Source organism: Amphiura filiformis, chromosome 1 (assembly GCF_039555335.1).
Source record: "Amphiura filiformis chromosome 1, Afil_fr2py, whole genome shotgun sequence".
Lineage (NCBI taxonomy): Eukaryota > Metazoa > Echinodermata > Ophiuroidea > Amphilepidida > Amphiuridae > Amphiura > Amphiura filiformis.
The window spans coordinates 12,309,323-12,334,014 of NC_092628.1; the positions used below are offsets into that span (position 1 = coordinate 12,309,323).

At 35.5% G+C, this 24,692-nt stretch overlaps 1 protein-coding gene across 1 annotated transcript in view; it reads right to left on the bottom strand.

The window, feature by feature from the left end:
* Window positions 1–7,172: 7,172 nt before the first annotated feature.
* LOC140155191 (protein ERGIC-53-like) overlaps window positions 7,173–24,692 on the bottom strand; it is a 29,807-nt gene continuing 12,287 nt past the window's right edge. The window contains exons 5-13 of the mRNA XM_072177972.1: window positions 22,827–22,950; window positions 16,259–16,317; window positions 14,825–14,916; window positions 14,094–14,148; window positions 13,483–13,553; window positions 12,372–12,593; window positions 11,612–11,786; window positions 9,048–9,163; window positions 7,173–8,226 (exon numbers count right to left, since the gene is read on the bottom strand). Coding sequence (XP_072034073.1) covers window positions 8,190–8,226; window positions 9,048–9,163; window positions 11,612–11,786; window positions 12,372–12,593; window positions 13,483–13,553; window positions 14,094–14,148; window positions 14,825–14,916; window positions 16,259–16,317; window positions 22,827–22,950 — 951 coding nt within the window. The 3' untranslated portion in view covers window positions 7,173–8,189. The remainder of the gene's footprint in view (window positions 8,227–9,047; window positions 9,164–11,611; window positions 11,787–12,371; window positions 12,594–13,482; window positions 13,554–14,093; window positions 14,149–14,824; window positions 14,917–16,258; window positions 16,318–22,826; window positions 22,951–24,692) is intronic.

The following is a 24,692-nucleotide window of genomic DNA, read 5'->3' on the forward strand; positions in this document are numbered from 1 at the left end:
TAAACATGATCATTTTTTTCATATAATGTTGCCATTATTACACAATGTACAATGTTCTAGTTGCTTTAGTTTTCTTTCAATTCATTTCCATTTTTAAATATTTTATATATTATTTTAAATACATTATTTCTCATAATACCATTTAGATGTACTGCTGTGCTTAATAATTACAGTGGTTAAGTTTTTTTACGACCAGTATTTTAACAAAATTCACTTTCTGAAAAATACAATGAAATTTTGACTAGAATGGATCACCTTGGGCTGCTTTATTTGAAATCCACACTCCCTCTGGGAAGATTAAGCTACAGTCTTCCACAGAGGGACTATCGGTTTCAAATAGGCATTTTACATTTGAAATACAGTAAGCCAAAAAATTAAGGTACCAGTTGTGTTCACCCCTGTATCTCCTAAATAAAGTAAAATGTGTCAAAATTAAAACAAGCAGCTAATACCTGTGCTCTTCAGCTCTGATTTAAGACCTCATTTGTTGAAATTGGTTTAGAATTAAAGAAACGGTGGTTTAAACCCTAATAAAGAGACGAAATCAAAAGTTGCACTTTTGTGTTCTCATCAATGAAAGCACGATGCTAGTTTTAACGTGTTTCAATGGAAGCACGGCGCTGGTTCTCTTGTTCGTGAACGCATTGTGTGCAAATCAATAGGGCACGCAATAGAGCAAACTGCAGCTTTTAAATTAGCATCTTCCTTGGGTTTTTGGATCGTCATATCTTTATTTCTTGAACAATTTCAACAAATGAGGTCTTAAATTCAAGCTAAAAGATGCAGCTATTTCCAATTACGGTTCCAATTACTGGTTCCAATTACGACACATCTGTCTTTGTTTAGGATATACAAGGGGTGAACATAACTGGTACCTTAATTTTTTGGCTTACTGTACTCCAGTCATGGAAGATATATGTAAAGCTACGTGCAGAGGAAGTATGGGTTTCAAAATAATTAAACCTAGCCAATGTCATTTGAAAACATACTCCCTCCGAGGAAGACTTGTAAATATAATAGCCCATGACCATTAATCTGGGTTGATAAACTTCTAAGAATTTTTACATTTAAAAAAGGAAACTGTCCATGAATACTTTTTTATAGCTGCGAATAAAGTTAATTCAAAATATGCCATCTTTTTATGTCAATCTTGCTGAGGCCTATATTATTAATTTGTTAATTCTTAAGCAAAAAAATAATTAAATACATAGTACTTCTTTAGCTCATTTTCACCACAATGATTAAGTCTATTTCAAATTTGTGCAATTTTACAAATTTGTACTTCATGATATAAACTGACATTCATTTTCACCAAAAATTTCACATAGTAAATTAAAAACAAATTGCATAATTAAAAAAAACCACAATTCCACAAGATACATAGTAGTGTTGTACACAGACAATACATTACAGGTTCATTACAATATCACATGTAGTAATAGTACATAACAATAGGCATAGGCATCCTGGATATTATGTCCTGTAGAGTGCAGCATCCCAATATTATTTATTCAATAGAGGATATTTTTGCATGATTGTAAAGATGGAATGCTATTTTGTTTTTCACCTCATATTTTGTAGTAATGTGGACAGGGCTGGATCTGAACTTTTTTTGGCACTAGCCAGTCGGGCATGTAACTCTAGAAGTTGCATGCCCGACAGCAAAAGTACACACCATTGGTGTGCGGGCGTGTGTAAAAGTCCAGCCCTGAATGTGGATATGTATTGTTCTGGTCGTAGTATCAAATCATGTGTAAAACCTAATCGCACAGCGCATATACATACACAAACAAGATCAGTTTGCGGGCATACACGCTGCACAACCGTGTAACACCAATGATGTCATTTCTAACTTGAGCTGAAACAAAGTATAGTTAAAATCACATGTTCCTTTGCATGTTTTACAATATTGGTTGGTTGACAATACACCCCCTGATCCTTATAATTGACAGATGAAACTAGATATTGATTAACTACCTACCTACCTACCAATATGAAACATCACAGTGATCTACTGTGCTATTCCAGTTCAAATCCATACACCCTCTATGGAAGACATGATCTTTATCTTCCACACAGGGAGTTTGAATTTCAAATGGGGTCACCTGAAGTCCTGAACTACTTAATCTTCCACACGAGAGTGTGAATTTCAAATGGAGTTACATGAATAGGTGATCCTATTTGATGAAACCTAAACCAGCTATGTGGAAGATTAATGTCATATCTTCCATAGGGGGTGTATGGATTTCAACGGGAATAGCCCAGATATATCTCTAATACAAATCCTAATCCAAATTACAAAGTATTCTTTTCCAAGTTAATTTTTATATTCTGATAAAATTTTTAAAAGGAAGATAAAATAAATAAACAAGTACAATTCTTAAAAAGAAACAGGTTTGAGTTGTACTGAAAGGGAAAGATTAAATATAAAAAGAATTAACTCTTAAAAGTAATATTTTCTTCAATATTTATAGAAAGAATTCATGATCAAAGATGACATATAATACCATTGTTTTGCTGAGTATGAGTTTCACATATTTTCTAGAACACATAACACCTCGGCACTTTCAAATAGAGAGAGAACCTGTTTTTTGGATTATTCAGTAGTTATCATGATATTGTGAGTTGAATTATAATATTAACAAAATAAAACACCAGGATGGCTAAAGGATGAATTCAAACTTGACTGGCGGTTCCATCCAGTTAGAGGTAGTCATTGTGACGTCAACGCCACCATCTTGTGGGTATGGAGTGCCTTGTTGCTAAGATCACTGTGTTGACGCTTGACTGAAGAGGTGCGCCACGCGCTGCGACTTCCGCGTAATGTCTAACGCATGACATGCAGAACGGCAGTACCCACAAGATGGCGGATCCCGCGGAAAAGGCTGACGGCCTCTATAGAAACCAGACGGAACCAGACAGAACCGGCGGTCAACCACCGATCGAGTTTTGATTTCATCCCTAAGTAAGTTCCTTCACATCAAAAGACTAAAAAGGACAATAACAGCAAAACATTCTTAAATAAGCTTGGTCCCTGGGATTTGGATTTAACTTAATTATAATTTGCAAATAGTTGTGTACACATGCTACATCGATCAACTCGCATCTTGAGTTGTAGATGATTAAAATTGCACGTTTAGGAATTCAACCCTTATCAGCAAACCGAGATGCAAGTACTACAAAATACATATATTACCGTACTGTCTATTATTCAAAAACTAAATGCACAATTGTTCTGTACAAGCATGCTACATAGGAAGTACTGCTTGGCAAAATGGATTTGTAGCATAGACATGTATCCAGGTCCGTAGCCAGGGGGGGCCCCCCCCCCCCAAATTTGCAAAAGTATACAAAAAGTTCTAAAATTTAAGAATTTGCGAGCATAGCTAGCCAAGAAATCAGATTTTTTTGAAGCTTTTTTGGTCAAAAAAGGTCCAAATTTGGGGAAGAAAGTCAACTTTTCACAAAATTGCACCCCCTGGAAAAAAGTCCACTTTTTCAAAATCAGCACCCCCACACAAAAATTCCTGGCTACGGGCCTGCATGTTTCTACACACTTGACCAGAAATATCATTCAAGATCTGATTTAAGAATAAACTAAGCAGATTTTTAAGTCTTGGTCAGAAGGTACAACCATCTTGTTACATCTTTAAACAGGAAGCCCCGCTTGGCCAGTTCGCCACAGAAGAACTGACTTACACCTGTTACTTTGATGATAGACAGAACAGAATTAACATGGATACATTTTAACCTTGACTAATTCCCTAAGGAACTTGAACTAAAAGCAGGTCTTCATCTTTAAGCCATGATACGAAGTATAGAATTTCTTCACATAGATGACAACATTTAACTTGTTTCAATGAATCTGTTAAAATTGAGCTTTTCATTTCACAAGTATGCATAATATAAATTGGACATCTTTCTATAAGACACTTGTGTCCCTAGACCTAAATTTATAACCCGTTTTGAGGCCTAAATACATTCAATATGAAAAAGATATACTACAACAATGCCATTGTTCTTTTCCTAATCAACCTAGTTAGTAATTATCTAAATTATAAGAGACAATATATTGGTTCTTGTTAGCAAATCAATGATGTGACTGTTGACATCATTCTTCTCCAGGCCACAGAGCTGCTGGAATGATTATAGTTTAAATACATATTAAACTTTTTCCACATGACAACAACTAATAGAGAAAATAACTGATCACCTGGAACTTTCAGCCAGGAACTTCTGTTACCAGTCTTAATGTGCTTTAACAGTCGAGTTGAAGACACGACTTAAACTCTGACACAGGGAGTGTAGATTTCAAATAGAATTACCCATTCAGGTAATCCTATTAGACATTCACACTCCCTGTGTGGGAGATTAGGTCATGTCTTCCATGGGGTGTATGGATTTCAACTAGAATAGCCCAGCAATCTGGTAACTGAGCTAATGACTCTGCTTGGATAGAAGAGCAGGTGGCACATAATCTAGGAGCCCATTTCAAAAAGAATCGCTGTCCATCTAAAATTGAATTTATCACATATAATATTTATTTAAAAATAATTCAATCAAACTTAAGATCGATCTTTGTGAAGCAGGCCCCAGTTTAACCTTGTTACTCTCCCATGGGGAGGGTCCACTCATAAATACTGTGAGAATTGTCAGGACCTGTTTTGCATCCCTGTCAGTTCTTCAGTGCCCCCTCCATAAAACATGTTCCAGTTAGCTCAAAGCATACTCCAGGTTTTTAACTACTTTCTTGAATTTTTTTTTTTCACATATAATATGAATTTATTTCAAAGAAGTTAATTGATGCCCAAATCATTCTTGTATGTCATGTGATAGAAGTTTCAAAACATACTATAACCTGCATGTGCATTGCAATGTTTCTTGCAGTGTTGCCAGCTTGCCAACATGATTAACACCATGTTATTTTCCTACTTAAAATAATCTATAGAAGAATGTGAAAGACAATCTACCATCTAAAACTAAATTAGCAAATATTCATTTCAAAAGTCATGATCAATATGACATATATTAATTCTTGTTATAATACTTCATATAACACAATAATAAAATTCTCACTGATGGGAAATGACAGTATATATATTCTCACACAACCCATTTGTGGTACCATGTTAGGTTAAAGGTCACACATCACCAGTGGGAGAAAGCTCATATCTCTGAATCTCATATTTAAATTTTGGATGCAATATTTGTCACGTACATATTAATTTGGAAGAAATGTTAAAAATGGACATAATTACTGAATTTTGGGTTGCAACCTTAATTTTCACATTGTACTGTTTGGTCTACAGACCGCAATAGGCAGAACCTTCAAGGTTCCAAGGAACTCATATTTTGTACTTGTACCTCAATTGGTTTTAGGATTCTTGAGATATGGCTCTACAAACAAAATAAATATGTACATCTTTTGTATTGTACATCAATTATGTACATCTTTGACCTTATGAACGTCAACCTACACATAAACACACTTTTCATTGAATGGAATAATATGTAGTTTTGACATGTAACTTGTTGGAGTTTTTACTGAACTGCACTTTTTTGCAAAACATGTACAGGAATATTAACTTAGAGGATATTTCAAAGAACTATTCTCTTAAATATTTAAACGCTGCTCTCAGTCCGAGATGCAGGCACTGCCAACAGCAGTGTGCGATATAGGCCTATTTTGAACAGTCAGTTACTATGGAAGCGTGTTTAAAAAATTCTCATTGGCAGTGATGACTAGTTTCAGCCTCTCAAACATCAGAAAATCTTCGTATTATAATAACATTGCAATCGTGACAAGAAACCACTGTGAACTGAATCATCTTTTGATGACATCATAAATACAAGAATTTAAATCTAGCACCTCCAATTATTACAAAATTACTAAAAAACACACTGAACTTCCTGTAAATATTTGAAGAAAGTTACTGAGTAAACATATCACAATTATCCACCAATACATCATGAAATTGAGTCCATAAAAACAAATATATTTTTTTGTTGGTGTAAATTCTGTAAAGCTGACAATTTTGACACAGGCTTTTCCTCCCATCTTAGTGATTCAAACACTTTTTGCACATTTTGCAATTAATCTAAATACAAATGTCTGCCCTAAATTTCAGAAAAATGTGCAAATCACCTTCTACTTTGAATAACAAATAGCACACATACAAAGTAATGTGACCAAGAAGAATCAATCGTTTGCAAGGAAGCATTTTCTTCTGAGCATGTCTGTTCAGTCAGGAAGCCCTCATTTAACCTCTTAAAATATTTTTACTATTAAGCGGTACCTTCACCATGCCCATGTAACTTATTGGCCTATGGTCCTGACCTCTGACCCACATATCGGAAACGTTTGTGGGACATACCAGATGATTTGATCACAAGTGATCTGGGGTCTACTTCACTAAAATTTATCAAGCTTCAAAAGCCTCAAAATCAATACTAACTTACGACATATGTGATCCATCACATCGAAACAGACCACCTTGCGGCAGAAATGAAAATGGAGATTTAAACACTGAGATAAACTGCTGCTTTTTAGCTTGAAAATGACACCTTGCTTGTTGAAATCAGATACAGTAAAAATGTTTTATGAGGCAAAACAAGCTCAGAATTCTTTTTATTTTCTTTATATTTTTTCATCTTCTTTCATTGTTATCTGCCAATGAAGCTAGCCGGCGAAGTGGTCTGTTTCGATGTGATGGGTCACATATCACAAGTTCCATTTCAGTAAACTTACTTACAAACAGTACCTTTTGTAAATAATAGGGATTTACAACAGGGACCCTTCGCAAAGTTACATCTAGCAAAAGTGTATTCTTAACTTACGAATGGTTACTTGAGTTACAAAGGGTTAAAAATTGAGTGAAATGGACCCCTGGTCTCCGGCTATCAGAATAGAGTTTCATAACAAGAATGGAAAATAGCTCCCTTTAATTGATCACAAACAACGAAAACCTTGTCACAAATTGCCAGCACAATGTAATATTTACTGTCATTTCCTCATCAGTGAGATAATATATACACCTATCAATTTCATTATACCCTACCCTATCTAATTCTGCTTTGTATTGACAATTTGAAATAATCTAAAACAAGATTATACAGTATTTTGTTTTCACTGTCACTTACATGATTTTTTGTTAACTTGTTAAATATTATATATTATTACTGTAAATTACAATTTTCTTTATACCTAAAGCATTCTTCAGGTTACTGACCCCAGGGCTGCCTGGTCACCAGACAGATGACTCCCTATACCTGTGTCTTGGACTTGGTCTCATGCATGAGGTAATTTGTAAGTCATCTCTCTGTAGGACTCTCTCCAAGATTTCAGGACTCTCTCCCAGATTCCAGTTGTAACTGACTCCGGGTAGTTGTAACATGTCTGTTACCCAGTCCTATATTTAGCTATTAATCTACTCACATAATCTTCAAAAAAATCTCATTTATATGCACTGATTAGGAGAGCTTGAATAACTCAACACTCAACAAAAAATATCATATTAAACATCTGGGCAAGTTGAAATGGGCGATTCCCATTGATATTTATACACCCCCTATGGAAAACATGACTTTAATCTTCCACACAGGGAGTGTGAATCTCAAATGGGTTATATGAATAGGTGACTTCAATTAAAATCTTCACCCCCTGTGTGTGAGATTAAGGTCATGTCTTCCACAGGTGGTGTATGGATTTCAACTGGAATAGCCGGTTGGCAGGTTGTGAACCAAAGCTACTGGTCAAACCTGGACCAACAGGCAAGATAAGCAAAGCATTGTTGAGGACAACATTACCTTCACTATTGAAAGTATGTCTACAGTCTATTGTGGGCTAATGACTTGAGGATATCTGCTCAGTGCCAGAAGCGGGGAAGTGCAATAGCTGTCATATGTAGCTGCCATGTGTAGATGAGTAGAATACACTATGTGTAAATAGCCAAGTGTTCACAGGGCAGCTATTGCACTTACCCACTTCTCTCATTGAGCAGTCAAACTGTGCTTTCCAGTTACACAGCTACAAATCAAGTACTGTCTTGTGTTAGACTGATTTCAAATTGTCAATGTTTACAATTGCTAGACAATTCAGACCATAATATTTTCTGTCTTATATAACAACCCTAGTTATCAATTCCCTAGCCTAGCATATAAAATTTCAAAATAGTTTTCTTCATCTTACATCAATAGAATTTCTTGGCTGCAGCATCTTGTTTACTTCTGTAAAAGAGAAACAAAAACAGATGGAAAAATATTTCTTAATATTCATCATTTATGTGCTAATTGTAAAATTCCACTGTTGGAAACTTCACTTTCACTTCTGGTTTCACTATTAACCAATCAGTGGGTTTCAAACATAATTGAAATCTCTCCAAAGCCTGGTTGCAACGGTTATTATAACAATGTCGGCCGACTAGGGTTCTCCCTGAACGGTGCTCAATGGTTTATTAGGTGTGTTTTTGGCTATAGTTAAGTGCAATGATCTTATGTATTGCTCTATATAAATACGTGGCTTGCTTTTAACCAATTCAACAATTTTACTACATTCAATGTTAAGGCTATACATTGCTCAGTTTTAAAATTTCTATGTATTTTCTGCTGAGACTAGCAGCTTGGATAAGACTGTTTAAGAATGGCTGCATTGCATCTTTCATTAATGACTATCAATAATGACAACCTTATCTGTAATGCATTCACTTGCAGTATATTTCCTTTTTTCTTAAACTGTTTATCATCTTATATCACAGTATTGACTGTCTGAACATTTGAATTTAAACTAATTTCTCAAATGTGACATGATCAAGGGGAATGAGTCACTTGTTGGCAATTTTCAATTAGAAGTTTTTTGCATCATTTTCTAGCAGTTTACAAATGCAAACCCATCAAAATCAGACTAAATCTGGTTAATTTATCAATGGCTGAAAACAATATGAAACAAAAGAATTTGAACACTGTTTTTGCCAATATCTCAAAAACAATATAAGCAACATCCGACTCATTCCCCTTGATCATGTCACAAATATGTTCCATGGAATACTTACCTATATCCTACATATACAAAGAATAATCCTACTTGAAGAATGACAAATAATAAAAAGTAAGTTGTAGATAGACAAGCTGGATAATCTGGCATTGGTGGGCAAGGTGCTGATTTAGACTGCAACAAACAAACAGACAAAAAACTGTTAAGCTCTAAGAGTCGACATCACCATATGTATCATACCTGCATACCGTATTGTCTGTAATAAACGCCCCCTCCAATTTTTCAATGAAAAATTAACAAACATGCAAACTTTTCCATGCTATATCGTGCGAGTAAGCTTAAAACTTGCATCAGTCATGTCAGTGATGATTGCTACATTGCATGGACAAAACCTATTATGACTCAAACTTCCATCCATTTCATTGCCTAATTATGGTAGGACTTCATTAATTTCATCAGATTCTTGCCTGATGATGCACTTAACGGGTGTAGTTTTGTTGTATTTACCACAAAAATGCAATTTTCCATGCTATTCTGTGGGCGCCGCCATCAGTAGTAGTACCGTATTCGTCCGAGTATAGTCCCACGCTCGAGTATAATCCCACCCCCATTTTTGAAAAATTTCAGAAATTGTAAAAAAAAAAAAAAAAAAGTTTATTTTTTTCCGGTTTTGGAGTGTCCCTGGACCTAGACCTAGATGCTAGGATCATTCATGGTTGACCTAAAAAAAATTTTAAAAAAAATAAATTTCAAGATATTTTGTATTTTTAATATGAAAATTGATACTTTGTTTTCATGTCATACTCTATTAATGATTTCAAAATGCATTCAAATTCAATGCATTTTGAAATCATTAATAGAGTATGACATGAATACAAAGTATCAATTTTCATATTAAAAATACAAAATATCTTGAATTTTTTTTTTTTTTTTTTTTTTGAAATTCGAGTATAATCCCACCCCCCAATTGTGAAAAAATTTCACATAAAAAACGGGTGGGACTATACTCGGACCAATACGGTATTAGTGTAGTCGTAAATCCCTCCATTCTACTGGAGCACCATCGGTAAATTGAACCCGATTTTAAAGTTTTTTTCACTGAAAATTCACTTCTAATGAACGTCCCCCCCCTTTTGGAAATATGCGCAACCTCCGGGGACGTTAATTACAGACAATACCATATCAATGTTTGATGGGAATCCAACCCACCATTTCCCACTTCCTTGTTTATGTAGCCCTTATGGAAGGTAAAATAGTGTACCTACGGATTGGCAAGGGAAAATTATCATTACATTTCAGGCTCGGTACCTAAATTAATCTAGTTTGCAGATTGTAATTTATCAGCGATGGATGTTACTTCATTTCACAAACTCATGTTTTATACATGCATATGTTCACAATTTATTCAAATAGGAGCTAGTCTGTGCTGAATTAAGGTGAAGTAGCAATTACCTTTTAATCAAGCAAAGATGCGCAAACTAATTTATAATTTATTACCAAAGATACCAAAAAAGTCACTTCTTTGACCATACTCGGCAGTGGGGTTTGACTCCCACCCTTTTTATTTTACCCCACCCTTTTTATTGAGGCACCCTTTATACTGAAAATTTCTGACCCCCACGCTTTTTACTGAGGCACCCTTTATACTGAAAATTCTTGACCCCCACCACTTTTTGCTTTTTCCGCTATTTGTAAACTGACAAAGTCACATGCAATTTGGTTCAAAGTATCAAGTACGCCGAATTCTGCACCTATTTCACACGTGCGAGTCCGATGTTTTTCTCTCCATTAAGTTGATACATTACGTGAACAATGCAAATTATATGTGAAAAACTACTACTGTACTGTAAAATAAGCATTTTAATGAATAACTGTACTTTTATGGCGTTCAAATGTTGTTCTTGTCATGAAACTTGACGTACGCTATGTTCAGCGACTATATCCTACTTCTTCCATGCTGCTTCGCTCAATCAATTATGCATGATAATGACGTCCCTCATACACGATCAATGTAAAGAAAAATAACACGTCATGGAAAATCGGACATTTGCATATGACGAGGTGTTTTGGCAGGGCTTCCGGGAGGATATTGTGTACATTGCACTGGATTCACGTAAACAAGCGCGAGCCTGCATCAAATGGAATTTTATCTTGCGACATAGTGTGTAAGTTTTGGTGATTTTTCTTGGAACTATGATTATTTTATCATTCAATAAAAATATACTGTAAGTTGGAAGAAGCGCCACGCTTTTTATTTTAATCCCACGCTTTATATCAGTCCACGCTTTTTACCCAAAAAGTTTAAACCCCCACGCTTTCACCAATTTTCAGAATTTCGAACCGGCACGCATTATAAAGCGTGGACTGCCGAGTGTGTGACCCATCAGGAAGTCTCACTCTTAAAAAAAAATTATTAAAAAAATGAAATTGTCACATCTATGCAAGGAACACAATATGACCCATTGATATCCAAAGGGCATTTCCATTTGAAATTCATACACTCACTATATGTGTGGGAGATTGAGGTAATGTCTTCCATAAGGGGTGTATGGAACAGCCAATATCTTGGGTATTTCTTAGCTTAGAGAACAAGCAGCCTATCTAAAGTAATAATTTTCTTACCTCTGGTCTATTAATTAAGTTAGACATATCACTACGCAGAGTTTTGAGTGTATCTCTCATTTCGTGTGATAAAACGTCGCCACCCCCGCCGCCGCCAAACCCTTGTTGGCCACCTCCTTGGCTTTGTTTATTATATATTACACCAGTTTTTGTATGAACATCACCTACTAAATTTCTGCAATAAAAATATAGAAAAAGAAACAGAAATTTATGTTATAGAATTGAAATGAGTTTTTTTCAAAACCTACAAATCTGCCTACCCTTACTTTAGAATATGCTTTTTTTTTCCAAGGTTAGGACTATGTATAAGGATAAGTGTCAGGATTAGTTTTAAGGGATTTTGAAATTAAGTTTACCATAAAGGTTAGGATTAGTGTTGGGGTCGCTTGCCGACTTGCAGCCAGCATGTATGTTAATGTTCTAATTATAACTTTTTGCAGAATTCCTTTTACAAACTAAGCATACTGTTAACCGTCCAGCGCATACTATTTTCCACAAGGTCCAATGCACACTCTTGACCTTGCGCGCACGCGTATACGTGATGGTTAACACATAAAAGGAACAGATTATATCAGCTTTTCCTAACCAAGAATTTGTTTTGATTCCCCCTCACTATTATGTTTAGATGACAAAAAAGATAATGAATGTTACTTCTTGATGGTTAATCAACAAAATCAATACATAATTTATAGTGTATATCATAAAATCAGGCAGCCCATAGAAAAAGTTTTTTTTGTTGCCTTAATAACATCATACCTACCTAACATCTCTAATTGAACGCTGTAATTCTTGTTGTGTATTAAGTATAGTATCTACTTCATGACGTTGAATTGGACTTGTAGCTGCTGGTATTTGTTGCTGCTGCCCACTGCCTGGGGGTGGTTGTTGTTGGTAGTTGCCTTGGCCAGACTGTACAGCCGATATGGCGGACAACGTCCTCTCCTGTCTCCCTACAATCTCATCTAGCTTTCTACTTAATGCTCTGAAAAATAAACAACAAATCAGATTTTTTAGAAAACATCAACTTCTTATTAGATTGGGCTATTCCAGAAATTAAAAGCACCCCCCCCCCAAAGAAGACATGGGATTCCCAAAATTTTTCACCATTTTTTGCTCTGGGAATTCCCTAAAAGAAAATGGGAATTCCCGAGAAAAAGACACCTTTTTATTTTAGGCTTGGGAATTCCCAAAAATGTTGGCAAAAATTTGCCTGTCTTTAGGGACACTGGGAATTCCCAATTTTGTAATCATTTTATTGTCAAAAAGGGAATTCCCATTTTTTTGATAAAAATTTGGTCTGGGAATTCCCAAAAATTTATGGTAAAACTTACATGTCTTCTTTAGGGGGTGCCATTAATTTCTGGTATAGCCCATTTGAGGACAATGTTAAACATTTCTATTGACTTCCAACAAGGAGGTTCAAGTAGGCTTTTAATAAACACTTCATGATCCAGAGCCTCATCCCACTTACTCCAAAAAAAGTTGATGGGTTATGTACATAATGCAACACATACAGAATTTGATAAGAGTTATAATATTTTAGTTCAACAAACATATTGGAAATTGTTATTAATCACTTTTCATTTTCTCCTCACATTGGGCTGTTCTATTTAAAATCCACACTACCCCTGTGAAGATTTTGGAAATATCTTCCACAGGGGAGTAAGAATTTCAAATGGAATGAACACATTAGCATCTCTAAAACTCACCCTCCCTCAGTGGAAGATTGAGGTTGAATCTTTCTCAAAGGTTGTATGAAATTCAAATGAAGCTGCCCAATGTAATTTATGTTCCCCCTGTGGAAGATATTTCCAAAATCTTCCACAGGGGTTGTGTGAATTTTAAATAGAATAGCACATTACACTACTTACTTGACATTCTGTATAATAGAACTCTGTGCATCAAAGATCAGCCGTAATTCCCTCGTTTGTGTGTCTTCAAACTGTAACAAAAAGTGGTCAATTTGGTGAAATTTTGAGAATACAAAAAAAAGTGATGTGATTCGGCATCCAAAAACTGTTCAGAAAGGTTGAAGATAGGAAAGATGTATATGTTTTGCCTGCATTTACTTATATCAACAAATTTGATTAACTTCTGCAAAAACCTGACATAGGGAGTGTAGATATCAAATGGAGTCACCTATTCTGGTAACCCTATATGAAATTCAAACTCCCTGTGTTGGAGATCAAGTGTTGACTAATAAGTATTGTTGGTCAAGACAACCAAAAACATTGTTTTTCATTGTCTAAATCAACTGAAAAATAACACCTTGATGGTTTGCAGAAGTTCAGTTTACAAATAATATACATTGAAATCTTGCTTGATTTATTGTTATTAATGAATTATGTACGTTTTACAAAGGTGGTGTGGTTTCACCCAAAATTGCCAAATCTCATCTTCGCAGCTCAAAAAAGTGTGAAATAATGATCACAGAGTGAACACCGCCCCAGAATTGTGTACAAGAAACATATATTAAACTTACAAATTTTTCTTCCTCAAATTGGTCTTTTACTTTGTCTGGGTGTTTTTCTCTGAATCTGTGGCACACGAAGGAAAGGGGAAAAAACAATGAAATTTAAATGTCACATCAACAAGTAATGATCTTAATATGAGTTTGTCTATGTATTACTATTATTCACATACACAGGGGTGTGAGAGGCCACAGACTAATAAAAATGAGAAAAATCTACTAAGAAAGCTGAAAACAGTGTAAATTTGGGGTAAAAATGCCAAAAAAGAAATCAAGTAAAATTTGGCAAAAAAAAGGAGGAAATCAGCTGAAAAGAGGAACTCTCAAATCCCAGCATACACCCTACCAAGCTGGATTTTTTTTCAAGGGTCAATGCAAATTATAGAACTGGCTCAGTTCTTCTGATTGCGATGCCCTCGAAGCATGCGCATGGAAAGCAGTCACAGAGGCCACATATCCAGTCCTGAACCAGTGCTATGCAACCTCCTATCCCAGATCATAGGGTTCTCCATGTGCAAACAACCAGTATGAAATGGGACAGCCAAGGGTAAACACCCTCCTCTTTTGATACTTACTGCTATTACATGTACACTGTACATTTATGGCTGTCTATACGAAACATTTGATGGGTTAATGCCAAGCCTGTAGGACAGGGTACTTACATGGTTTATTTACCCAATTCTAAATGCACCACGGGGAAGGGTTGGGAAGTATTAAGTTACAAACATGGCCTGATTACTTACTCTTCTTTCTGTTGTTGCAGCTTTTTATAATACTCATCATATTCTTGTGTAAATTTCAACCTTTCTTCTTCTGATATAAAGCCATCTTTTACCTGAAAGAATAAGAATTGATTGTTATTGTTAAATAAATCTTATCTCGTAAATGTTCTTAGTCCAAAGCATGTACATTGTACATAGAGTGTTTTAGTTGGATTAAACATTTACCTGGAGGTTCAAAGAACCACAGGGTATGTAAGAGTTTTGCCTATTAAACTTTACCTACTTCTGTGCCTACATTTGTTGTTTGTTGTCCCCTCTGCATACCATTGTGTATTTAGTTTGTTTCCCCACATGAAGTTGGTGTACCTTGCTCTCTTCTCAGTTGGTATCCTCTTGTATCATTTATTCTTAGTCAGTGGGAGAGGTCTATTAGTAGACACATAATCTGATTGGACAATCACATGATTTTGGGTGTCGTCTACCAGGCTGTAGACGACCCCACGTCATCATGAGTGTTGAAAACGAGTAACACGCTCATAGAGGTGCGGCGTATGTATCAGATATGTATCGCGTTGTATGCGCGTGAAGCGCAGCAGTGCGGAATACTGCACGCCAGCTAGCAGTACTGCGCAACAAAAGATGTGAAGTTGTAAACAAGTTTCGTTCATTTTAGAAAAGGGGAGTTTTTATGATGGTAACTTAATTTTTGATTTAAAAAATAGTTTACAGTTATTAAAATAATATTTAACTGACTAAGAATGAGAATAAACGATAGGAATTTTTATTTTGCCTATCCTCTACCGTGTGATATTTTGAGTAGTCAGCCGACATCCACTACTCAAAATATTGGACCTGCCTGTCGTCTATCACACGGTTGAGGATAGGCAAAATAAAAATTCCTATCGTTTATTCTCTAATTAATTATTGATCCTCAATGTTTTTTGTGTCCTCATCCATTGGATTCATCATTACCTAACTGTTTTTAAGATTTGTATTGTGGGTGTGGGGGTGTGTGTCTGAGGCATGTGTGTGCATTTGTACCTGCATTCAAACGGTATAGTTTTGCATGTTTACACACATACATACTCCCCCCTGAGCCTGGGAGGAGCTCCATGGCTGAGTTAGCTTTAAAAACAGTGTCTTTTGAGCCATAGATGGGTATAACACCTCTCATTTTGTGATATGAAGACCTCTAAAGTAAGTCGCTTTCTTTGTGTAAAACTCCACAGTTGATCTCCACAGTTAGAATGTGGGTTTATAAATTTCCAAGGTTGAAAATTTCAACTTTAGGGTTTATATACACATGTAAGAGTGTGTGTATATTCCTGTTATACGTGGATTGGGTTATGTTCTTAACCTCTCCAAATGTGCAGGTAATGCTCTGAATCTTTTTATTACTTATTATTAAAATTGTTTGATTATTCTTTGAATTCATTCATAGTGGCTTACACTCACCTGATCGGCTTGCTGAGGGCGCAAACTGTGAGTTAATAATTTTAAGGCATCGTGATCATCTGCAAAAAAAAGAAGCAAAATATGAGAATGGTAAGCAAACTTATGAAAATGAACCACAATATTTGTCCTTCAATCAATAACAAAAAAGGGTGTCAGGACGTTTCGCCCCACACCAGTACATACCACTACCAGTTCGCCCCAATACACGTACATACCGCGACCAGTTCGCCCCAATACACGTACATACCACGACAAGTTCGCCCCAATTGACTCACTGTGTAAACTGTAAAGTGCCGTGAATGCAGTGCATGCGGTCATATGGCCAATCAATACAACTTCCAATTGTTTGCATTTATATTCATGTATTATGGAATAATCAATACGACCTATTCATATAATCTATATAATAATACGCATCGTCTATCTGTCTGTCTATCTATCTGTCTGTGTGTCTGTCCGCCTATTTTCTCGGAGACTAGGGGTCGCACATTCCTCAAACTTGGTGGGTGGGTGCAGCTTGACTCCAGACAGAACAAGTTTGTATTGGTTAGTGGGTCAAGGTCACCCGAGGTCATCCAGGGGTCAAATTAGTAAAAACTGTTTTTCTCGGAGACTGGGGTCGACGTTCCTCAAACTTGACGGGTGGGTGCGTCTTGACCCGGGACAGAACAATTTTGTATTGGTTAGTGGGTCAAGGTCACCAGAGGTCATCTAGGGGTCAAATTAGTAAAAACTGTTATATGGGCATGCAACTTCGTGGGTAGGTGCATCTTGACCTAAGATTGAACAAGTTTGTATTGGTTAGTGGGTCAAGGTCACCCAGGGGTCATCTGAGGTCAAATTAGTAACAACTGTTTTCTGCCTATTTTCTCGGAGACTAGGGGTCGCACGTTCCTCAAACTTGGTGGGTGGGTGCATCTGGACCTCAGTACAAATTTGTTTCGGTAAGCGGGCCAAGATCACCAGAGGGCATCCAGGGGTCATCTGAGGTCAAATTAGTAAAAACTGTCGTATGGGCTTGAAACTTGGTGGGTACAGTCAACTTTTAGAGTCAAATTTTTGGACGGTCATTTTGGGGTCATCCGGGGTCACCTGAGGTCAAATTAGTAAAAACTGTCGTATGGGCATGAAACGTGGTGGGTACGGTCAACATTTAGAGCCAAATTTTGGAAGGTCATTTCGAGGTCACAAGGGGTCATCTGAGGTCAAATTAGTAAAAACTGTCCTATGGGCATAAAACTTGGTGGGTACAGTCACCATCAGCCAGGTAATCGCGACAGCCGAGAACCGCCAAATACGGGTAACCGCCTAGTAATAATTAATACGGTATTATAGTAAAAATTAGGCCTATAGTATTATTATTATTTTCTTATGATAACAATAAAAAATAACTATCATTTTAATATTATTAGTACTAGTAAAATCATATCTTAATTATTATTATATTATTGAATCACTTTACATTGTGTTGTTTAATTTGTTTATTTACTGTAGGCCTATGTCTTTGTAAACAAATTTGCCGGTGTTCTATGAATTTTATGCCAATATGTATTTGTGACGTGTCATGTCAAAAGGAGACACTTTTGGGCAGGTTATGAATTTTGAGGTTTTTACATATCTTAAATATAGAGATATTTTGCTCCATTAACGCCGTTTTCCCAAATGAATTTGGACATTCCTAAGGAAAGATATTGAGTTCGGAAGTTATGGTATTATAAAATTGGAAATTGAGATATCGGCCTTTAAAAATATTATTGACAATGTTGAGAGTGGGAATTAACTTGAAAAATGTCTCAAAAAATACAAGATGCCAGTTACATTCCGGTCTGAAACTATCAGACAATATTTTTAACATTAATAACATCACAAATTAGCAACAAACCCAAATTGTGAAAAAATCACCCACCAGCAGATTTTTGGCTATTTCTCCATTTACGATCCTGCCCAAAAGTGTCTCCTTTTGACATGACACGTCACATTTATGTATTTTATGAATTTGTCATGTTTTTACAATCCATTCACGTTCGTAACTAATACTATTTGTGTAAGAAGAGACAGGTTTAGAAAAATAAAATGTACCTTTTCAATGATTCTACCTGTTCAGTAATTATTCCTGTTATGGTGAACGCTCCCATCTAGCGGGGACCCGCGCGAAGCGCGGGTATCCCGCTAGTTTATAAAAACATAACAAAGTACAAACATATCAAAAAACTCAATTTCGCGAAAGAAACAATGTCTAGAGTACACAGCCGCGTTAATATAATACAATATTTCACACAAGAGATATTCAATTTATTTATTCTCTGAGAACAAACTTTTTCTTCTTCAATTTTGTTTTTACTTTAAAAATGTAAAAAAAAAAAGGGCGATAGCCTATTTAATGTTTAAAAATGTCAAAGCTTACATTGAACTCTGCCAAATTAATTATGTTTTTAAGATATTGGAGCTACCATGGGTAAAAATCCAATTAATGGCACAATTTTGTGTAACGTGTGTAGGGCTGTGCAATAATTATGAGCCCCGGGTAAAATTTCCAAACGGCTCACCAAAATATCTTGCCCCCCACTCTCGGCCCGCCAAAAATCGCTTGCCCCCCTCTCGCTCGCCAAAAATTCTTTACCCCCCCTTGAACATGTCAAATTTTTGGGATCCCAAATTGGAAACCTTAAATGGTCTAGATGTATGTTGCGAGCCCATCGAGCAGGAAAATTTGCATTTTTAAGCGTTTCCGTACTGTTTTCCTAAGCCTTTTAGAGCGTTCTATTAAAAAGGCGCCCCATGAATTCGTGCCAAAAATTGCTTGCCCCCCTCTCAGCTTGCCAACAAATGCTTCCCCCCCTTTCGGCTCGGCAAAAATAAGAAAAAGAACGGGTCCATGGTCGGAACCTGAATCCAGTTTAAAATCAAACCATAAAGGGGTAAAATTATATATTAAAAGAAAATATCCAAAAATTTGTTTCACTCTGTGAAGCTTAATAAAACGAATCAAAATGCATAATTTATATGCTACAAAAACACTACTTTCTTAAACGTGTCTAAGGAAAGTATACGTGTTTCCCAAAATCCGCCATTAATTTCTTCTGAATTAGAAGAATATTATAGCTTTATATGGACATGTTGAAGTGACCTAATACCACTTATATCTCTCGAAACTTAGCAGTATAACTTCAGGCATGCATATAAAATTGTCTTTCTTAAAATAACCATCATGTATTTCAGGCTTCAAAAAGTATTTTGTTACGAAAACTTCCAAAACTATAAAAAATCTTACAAATTTCCAAATTAATTAATCACTCAACCATTTGTTATTTCTTTCTTTTTTCAAAATAAATACATTGAAAAACCGTCTGCGTAAGCAGACTTAAAAGTGTATATTGACAACTAGAAAACATCAAGACCGCAGGGCCGAAGGCCCGAGGGCGGTGACTCCCATACGACGACTAAACACTCCAAGTGAGTTAATTTTATATAGGCCCCGCAGTGCTAGAAAGAACGGTAAACCATTAAAGCCCCAATGCATTCTCATGCCTCTAGAGCTTATAAAGTAAACCACAAGGTTTTCAATTTCATTTATAATCAAGTCCTAATGTATTCTCATACCTCTAGAACTTAAAAAGTAAAACATTTAATTTATATATGTTATATTTACAAAAGCAAAACACTTAAAGGGGCATTTTATTGACACAAACTCATATAAAATTAAAAGAATAATGGGCCCTTGGTCAGAACCTGAATCCAGTCCAAAATCAAAACCATAAAGGGGTAAAAATATAAAAGAAAATATCCGAAATATGTTTCACCTTGTGAAACTTATAAAAACGAAACATTTTTATGATACATATATTTATATATATCAAAACACTTTCTTCAACGTGTCTAGGGAAACTATACGTGTTTCCCAAAATATACTACTTTTATCTTCTGAATTAGAATAGTAGTATAGCTTTATATGGTCATGTTGAAGAGATCTAATACTACTCATATCTCTCGAAACTTGGTAGTATTACTTCAGACATGCATATAAAATTGTCTTTATTTCAATAAACCATCTAAATAATTCAGGCTTTAAAGCCTATTTTGTTTCGAAATCTTTCTAAACATTCAAATTCTTTCCAAATTTCCAAAACAATCTTCTACTCAACCAATTGAACACTTCACTGTCTTTTAGTAAAAATGTCTGCGTCAGCAGACTAAAAATTGTAAATTAACACTAAAAACAGCAAGGTCAAGAGGGTCGGCAGGCCGAGGCCGGTGACTCCATCTGACGACTAAACACTCCAAGTGAGTTTATTTTATATAGGCCCCTTGAGGGCTAGAAAGATCGGTAAACCGCTAAAGCCCTAATGCAATCTCTCGCCTCTAGAGCTATTACAAAATTCCCACTCATAACGGTAATCAACTTGATTTTATCCAATTTAGGACATTCTGAAAACCAAAAATAAATAGATGTTTGAATTGGTGAATTGGCGCAATGGTACCTTCGTTGCATATTTTAGTATGAATTCAGTAAAATAAATACCGTAACCACTCGATGAACAATTAAGACAGGTATTATACTCGACTGACAAATTACATTGATTAACATTTTGAGCAAGTTTGAATGGGGTGAAACTGAGTTCGTCTTACTTTCAGAAAATCTAGAAAATTAAATTAGAGGAATTAATTATTTGCGGTCATTGGTATTTCGGGGGCAAAATTGTGATATAAAATTGGATCGATTGAGCCCATTGGTCGAGCATGGTATTAAGATTTTCAACGCCGCTTGTGGCGTTTACTCAGAACAACAATTTTTGATTCGCACTCTGTCGTGTTCATAACGATATAATCATGATATTCGGGAATAATTATGCCAGCTTATGTATTAGTGTATGATATAAATCAATAAAATAAGGCCGACATTTGTATTAACATCATCGAGTTAAAACATCCCGCCTTAAAATTGTTGGCATATTGAGAGGATTAGGACACATCGTACAATGTAAGATGTCCCGTGGTGTTTAAATCAATCATAATTAGTCTGTGATTGACAGGCAAGTTGCAGAAATTAAGAACAAAATGAATCATGATAACTGTCAATTACAATGTACAATATATCTGAAACATTATAAAATTACGATTATATAATTAAAATAATAGCATTTCAATTAAAGATATATATAATAATAAGTTATTGTAAAGAGTTGTAACGCCATATCAAGCTATATGAGGATGAATATATAATTATCTGAGAATAAAAAATAAAAATTGTTATATCTTTGATTATTTTAGAACATCACAGTTTAGAATGACCAGAAAACTTTCCTGACAGTTGTTACTATAATAATATTTGGCAAAGAATAACCAAATTAAAATTTGACAGAAATCGTATTAATACTGGGCTTTAACCAGTTTTGCAAACAAAATCATTGCATTTTTCTTCTTTGTGGCACTACCTCCGGGTCTTAATCAAATTGAGAGCATACTAGGCCTACTTGTCAAGCAATCGATCGTAGGCCTACATCAGTGTGTAAGGCACACGGTCGCGGGCCCGGGACTTGTCAAGCAAGGTACGCCGTCGGTGTGTTCTGGCACTTTTTGCATGCTTTGGTCACGGTACCATTGATTGAACCAGGATTGAACACATATCACACCCGGCGTTTTCGCGGAAGTGGCAGCAAATATCCGCCGCTTACATGCGGTGCAAAAAGCGGGCAAAAGTCAGTGCACAGCCCGGTGCACAGCACGGAACCCACAAAACATCTCAAAGCTGCTGCTGGCGTTTGTTTTGCTAGTTGTACATAAAATTGCCAAATATATATTTTTTCAGTCCTTTTAATAGTTTCATTATGTCAAAGAAGATCTTCTCTTATTTAAGATGTTTATAGGACTGCAAGTTTTGAAAGTTTTGAACATCTCAAACTTATTTTAACTGAGTTTGAGTCGGTAAAATAAAATACACAAAACTCGTAAGAGTAAGAGTTTTTGTTGTTTTTCTTTTCTTTTATATAATGTTTTGTTTTGCCATAGGCCTATATTATATAAATTATTACACTGGCGATTTATAAGTAATTTACATCATTTTTAACACTACAAGTACTATGCACGCACGGCAGCGTTATACACGGTGAGTCAATTGGGGCGAACTGGTCGTGGTATGTACGTGTATTGGGGCGAACTGGTCGTGGTATGTAATGTGTATTGGGTGAACTTTTTTGGGGCGAATAGGTTTCGGGGTGAGCCGTCTCGCATTCCAAAAAAGCACCACCAACAACATCAAACAATTATGCTTATTTTGGAATAATCAAATACAAGACTTCAACAGATCTGGATAATGAACATTTCAGTATGCCAACCATGATTCTTGTGCAAAAAAATTAAAGATTCATGGAAAAAAATGATTTTGTATTTTGCAAAGTTTTATTATCTATAGTAGTAACCATGTCACATCTATATATGGGAGTCAATATTTGATATACATGTAGCAACAAATGTAATCAAAATCTTTCTTGAAACATACTGACTTCAGGTCAGCTTAGGTCTATATTTAATTTGGGTAGCCCTGAACTAAAAATATAAGGGTTAAACCTACCTGCAAGACCTCCAGTAGCTGCTGTCACTCCAAAATATCCATTTTTAGGCAGCACCACATTCTCTTGCCTCATGCATAATTCATAATCAAACTCACTATTGGTCCAGCCATTGTGGAAAAACACCTGTTAAAATTTGACAAATATGACACAAAAACTAGTTACTGCAAATGTTTCAGTCAATACTTGTTTATTGTCTGTTTCCAGTGACAAAACAATAGGCATCCTGAAAATGGCCTGAAAACAAGACAAGTTTACTCATCTTTACCATATCCAGACTATACCTGTTATTGACACATGATTTCTAATTCAACACTGCGCCGGGGAAAAATACGACAATCGACACATGTCGAAACTCGTAATGAGATTTAAAAAATGCTGAAAAAGTCGACAGATAAGCTTAAAATCACGCCGATATGAATTAGGATCGCCGACTTCTAGTGTAAACATACTTCCTGGTTTGTTCTACTTCCGGGTTCGGGTCAACTCCGGGGGGTAATTTTTGACTTTGCGAAGAAAACATGATCGTACGGTAAGCTTATTTAGACAAAATAGCATGGATTTTTTTTCTCCTTTTTGATGTGTGTCGTAAAAGTGTTGAAAAAGGGCAATTTCTTTTGAAGTGTCGGATTTAGGGCCATATCGACGATAATACGACACATACAACAGTCGATAACAGGTCTAATCCAGACATTTCCTGAACAAGATCCCATTTCCTGAAAACTGACATATAAAAAAAACTATATCTGTGTTTTATATTAATTCATTTACATGTTTCCCAAATTTGAGTTGTATTGCTCCAGCGGTTTTGATATGAGAAACAAAATTAGTGTATAACAATGCCCTATAGGATAGTACATACACTTCCAGTGTGGTACCCACAAATCACCCCATTTTTTTTGTTCACACAATTGTTTAATTTCACTGGAATAATGAGAAAAATATGAGCTTTTTTCTGATATGATGAAAAATGGGATAAGCACCTTTAAATTGAAGAACTGAAATCTTTTTTTCAAATTAAGTTCCAAGTGCAAGTATTGACAATATGGAAAATCAACTTGCAAAACACAACATGAGAATGCAAATCTATTTTTATAACAGTCCTTCACTATCTTGGAAAATTGTGACATTTGTATGAAAAGATAATTAGGTCTTTATGCATTGAAACAAGCCATATATTTACTACACAGTTGATAATGAAATACAATTTATACATTTTGTAGCACTGCACCAAACATACTCTAGTATAAGGCCAAAAAAATAAAATTGTTGGTTGCCCTTCTGAGACAAAAATTTGGAGGGTCGGTAGGTTGATCTTTTTTTTCTTTCATGGACTCTTCCTCAATTTTCCTCCATTTTGAAAAGGCTAGTATTGACAAATGCTTGATCATTTTATGGTAAAAAATTGTGTATTTTTGGACTGGATTTAAATGGGAATACTTCTTGTTTTCAATCAGATATGCATTTAATAAATAAAATGAGTAAATAACAAACTATAAAAGTCCTTGATTCTGTCCAAATTTAAGGTTTCTTCTAAAAAGGCGATTGAAAAAAAAACAAACAAAAAAACGACCCAAGATTTCCAATTTTTTGAGGGCAACCAAAAACACATTTTCTTAGCCTAACTGTCTTAAAGCCCTGCTCTATATCTTAACGCAAAGCAATCCATTAATTACACAGCTCATTAACATTCAAATCAAGGATATAGCAAACAAAAATACATGATATGATCATAATTAAACATGTCCTGCTTGACAACCATCAAAATGAATGATAATATCAATATTCATAAGCAAACCAATCTTTAATCTCCCCCATAGAGTTATAACATACAGTACCATTCAGTAGCTTCATTTATTTCTCACTAC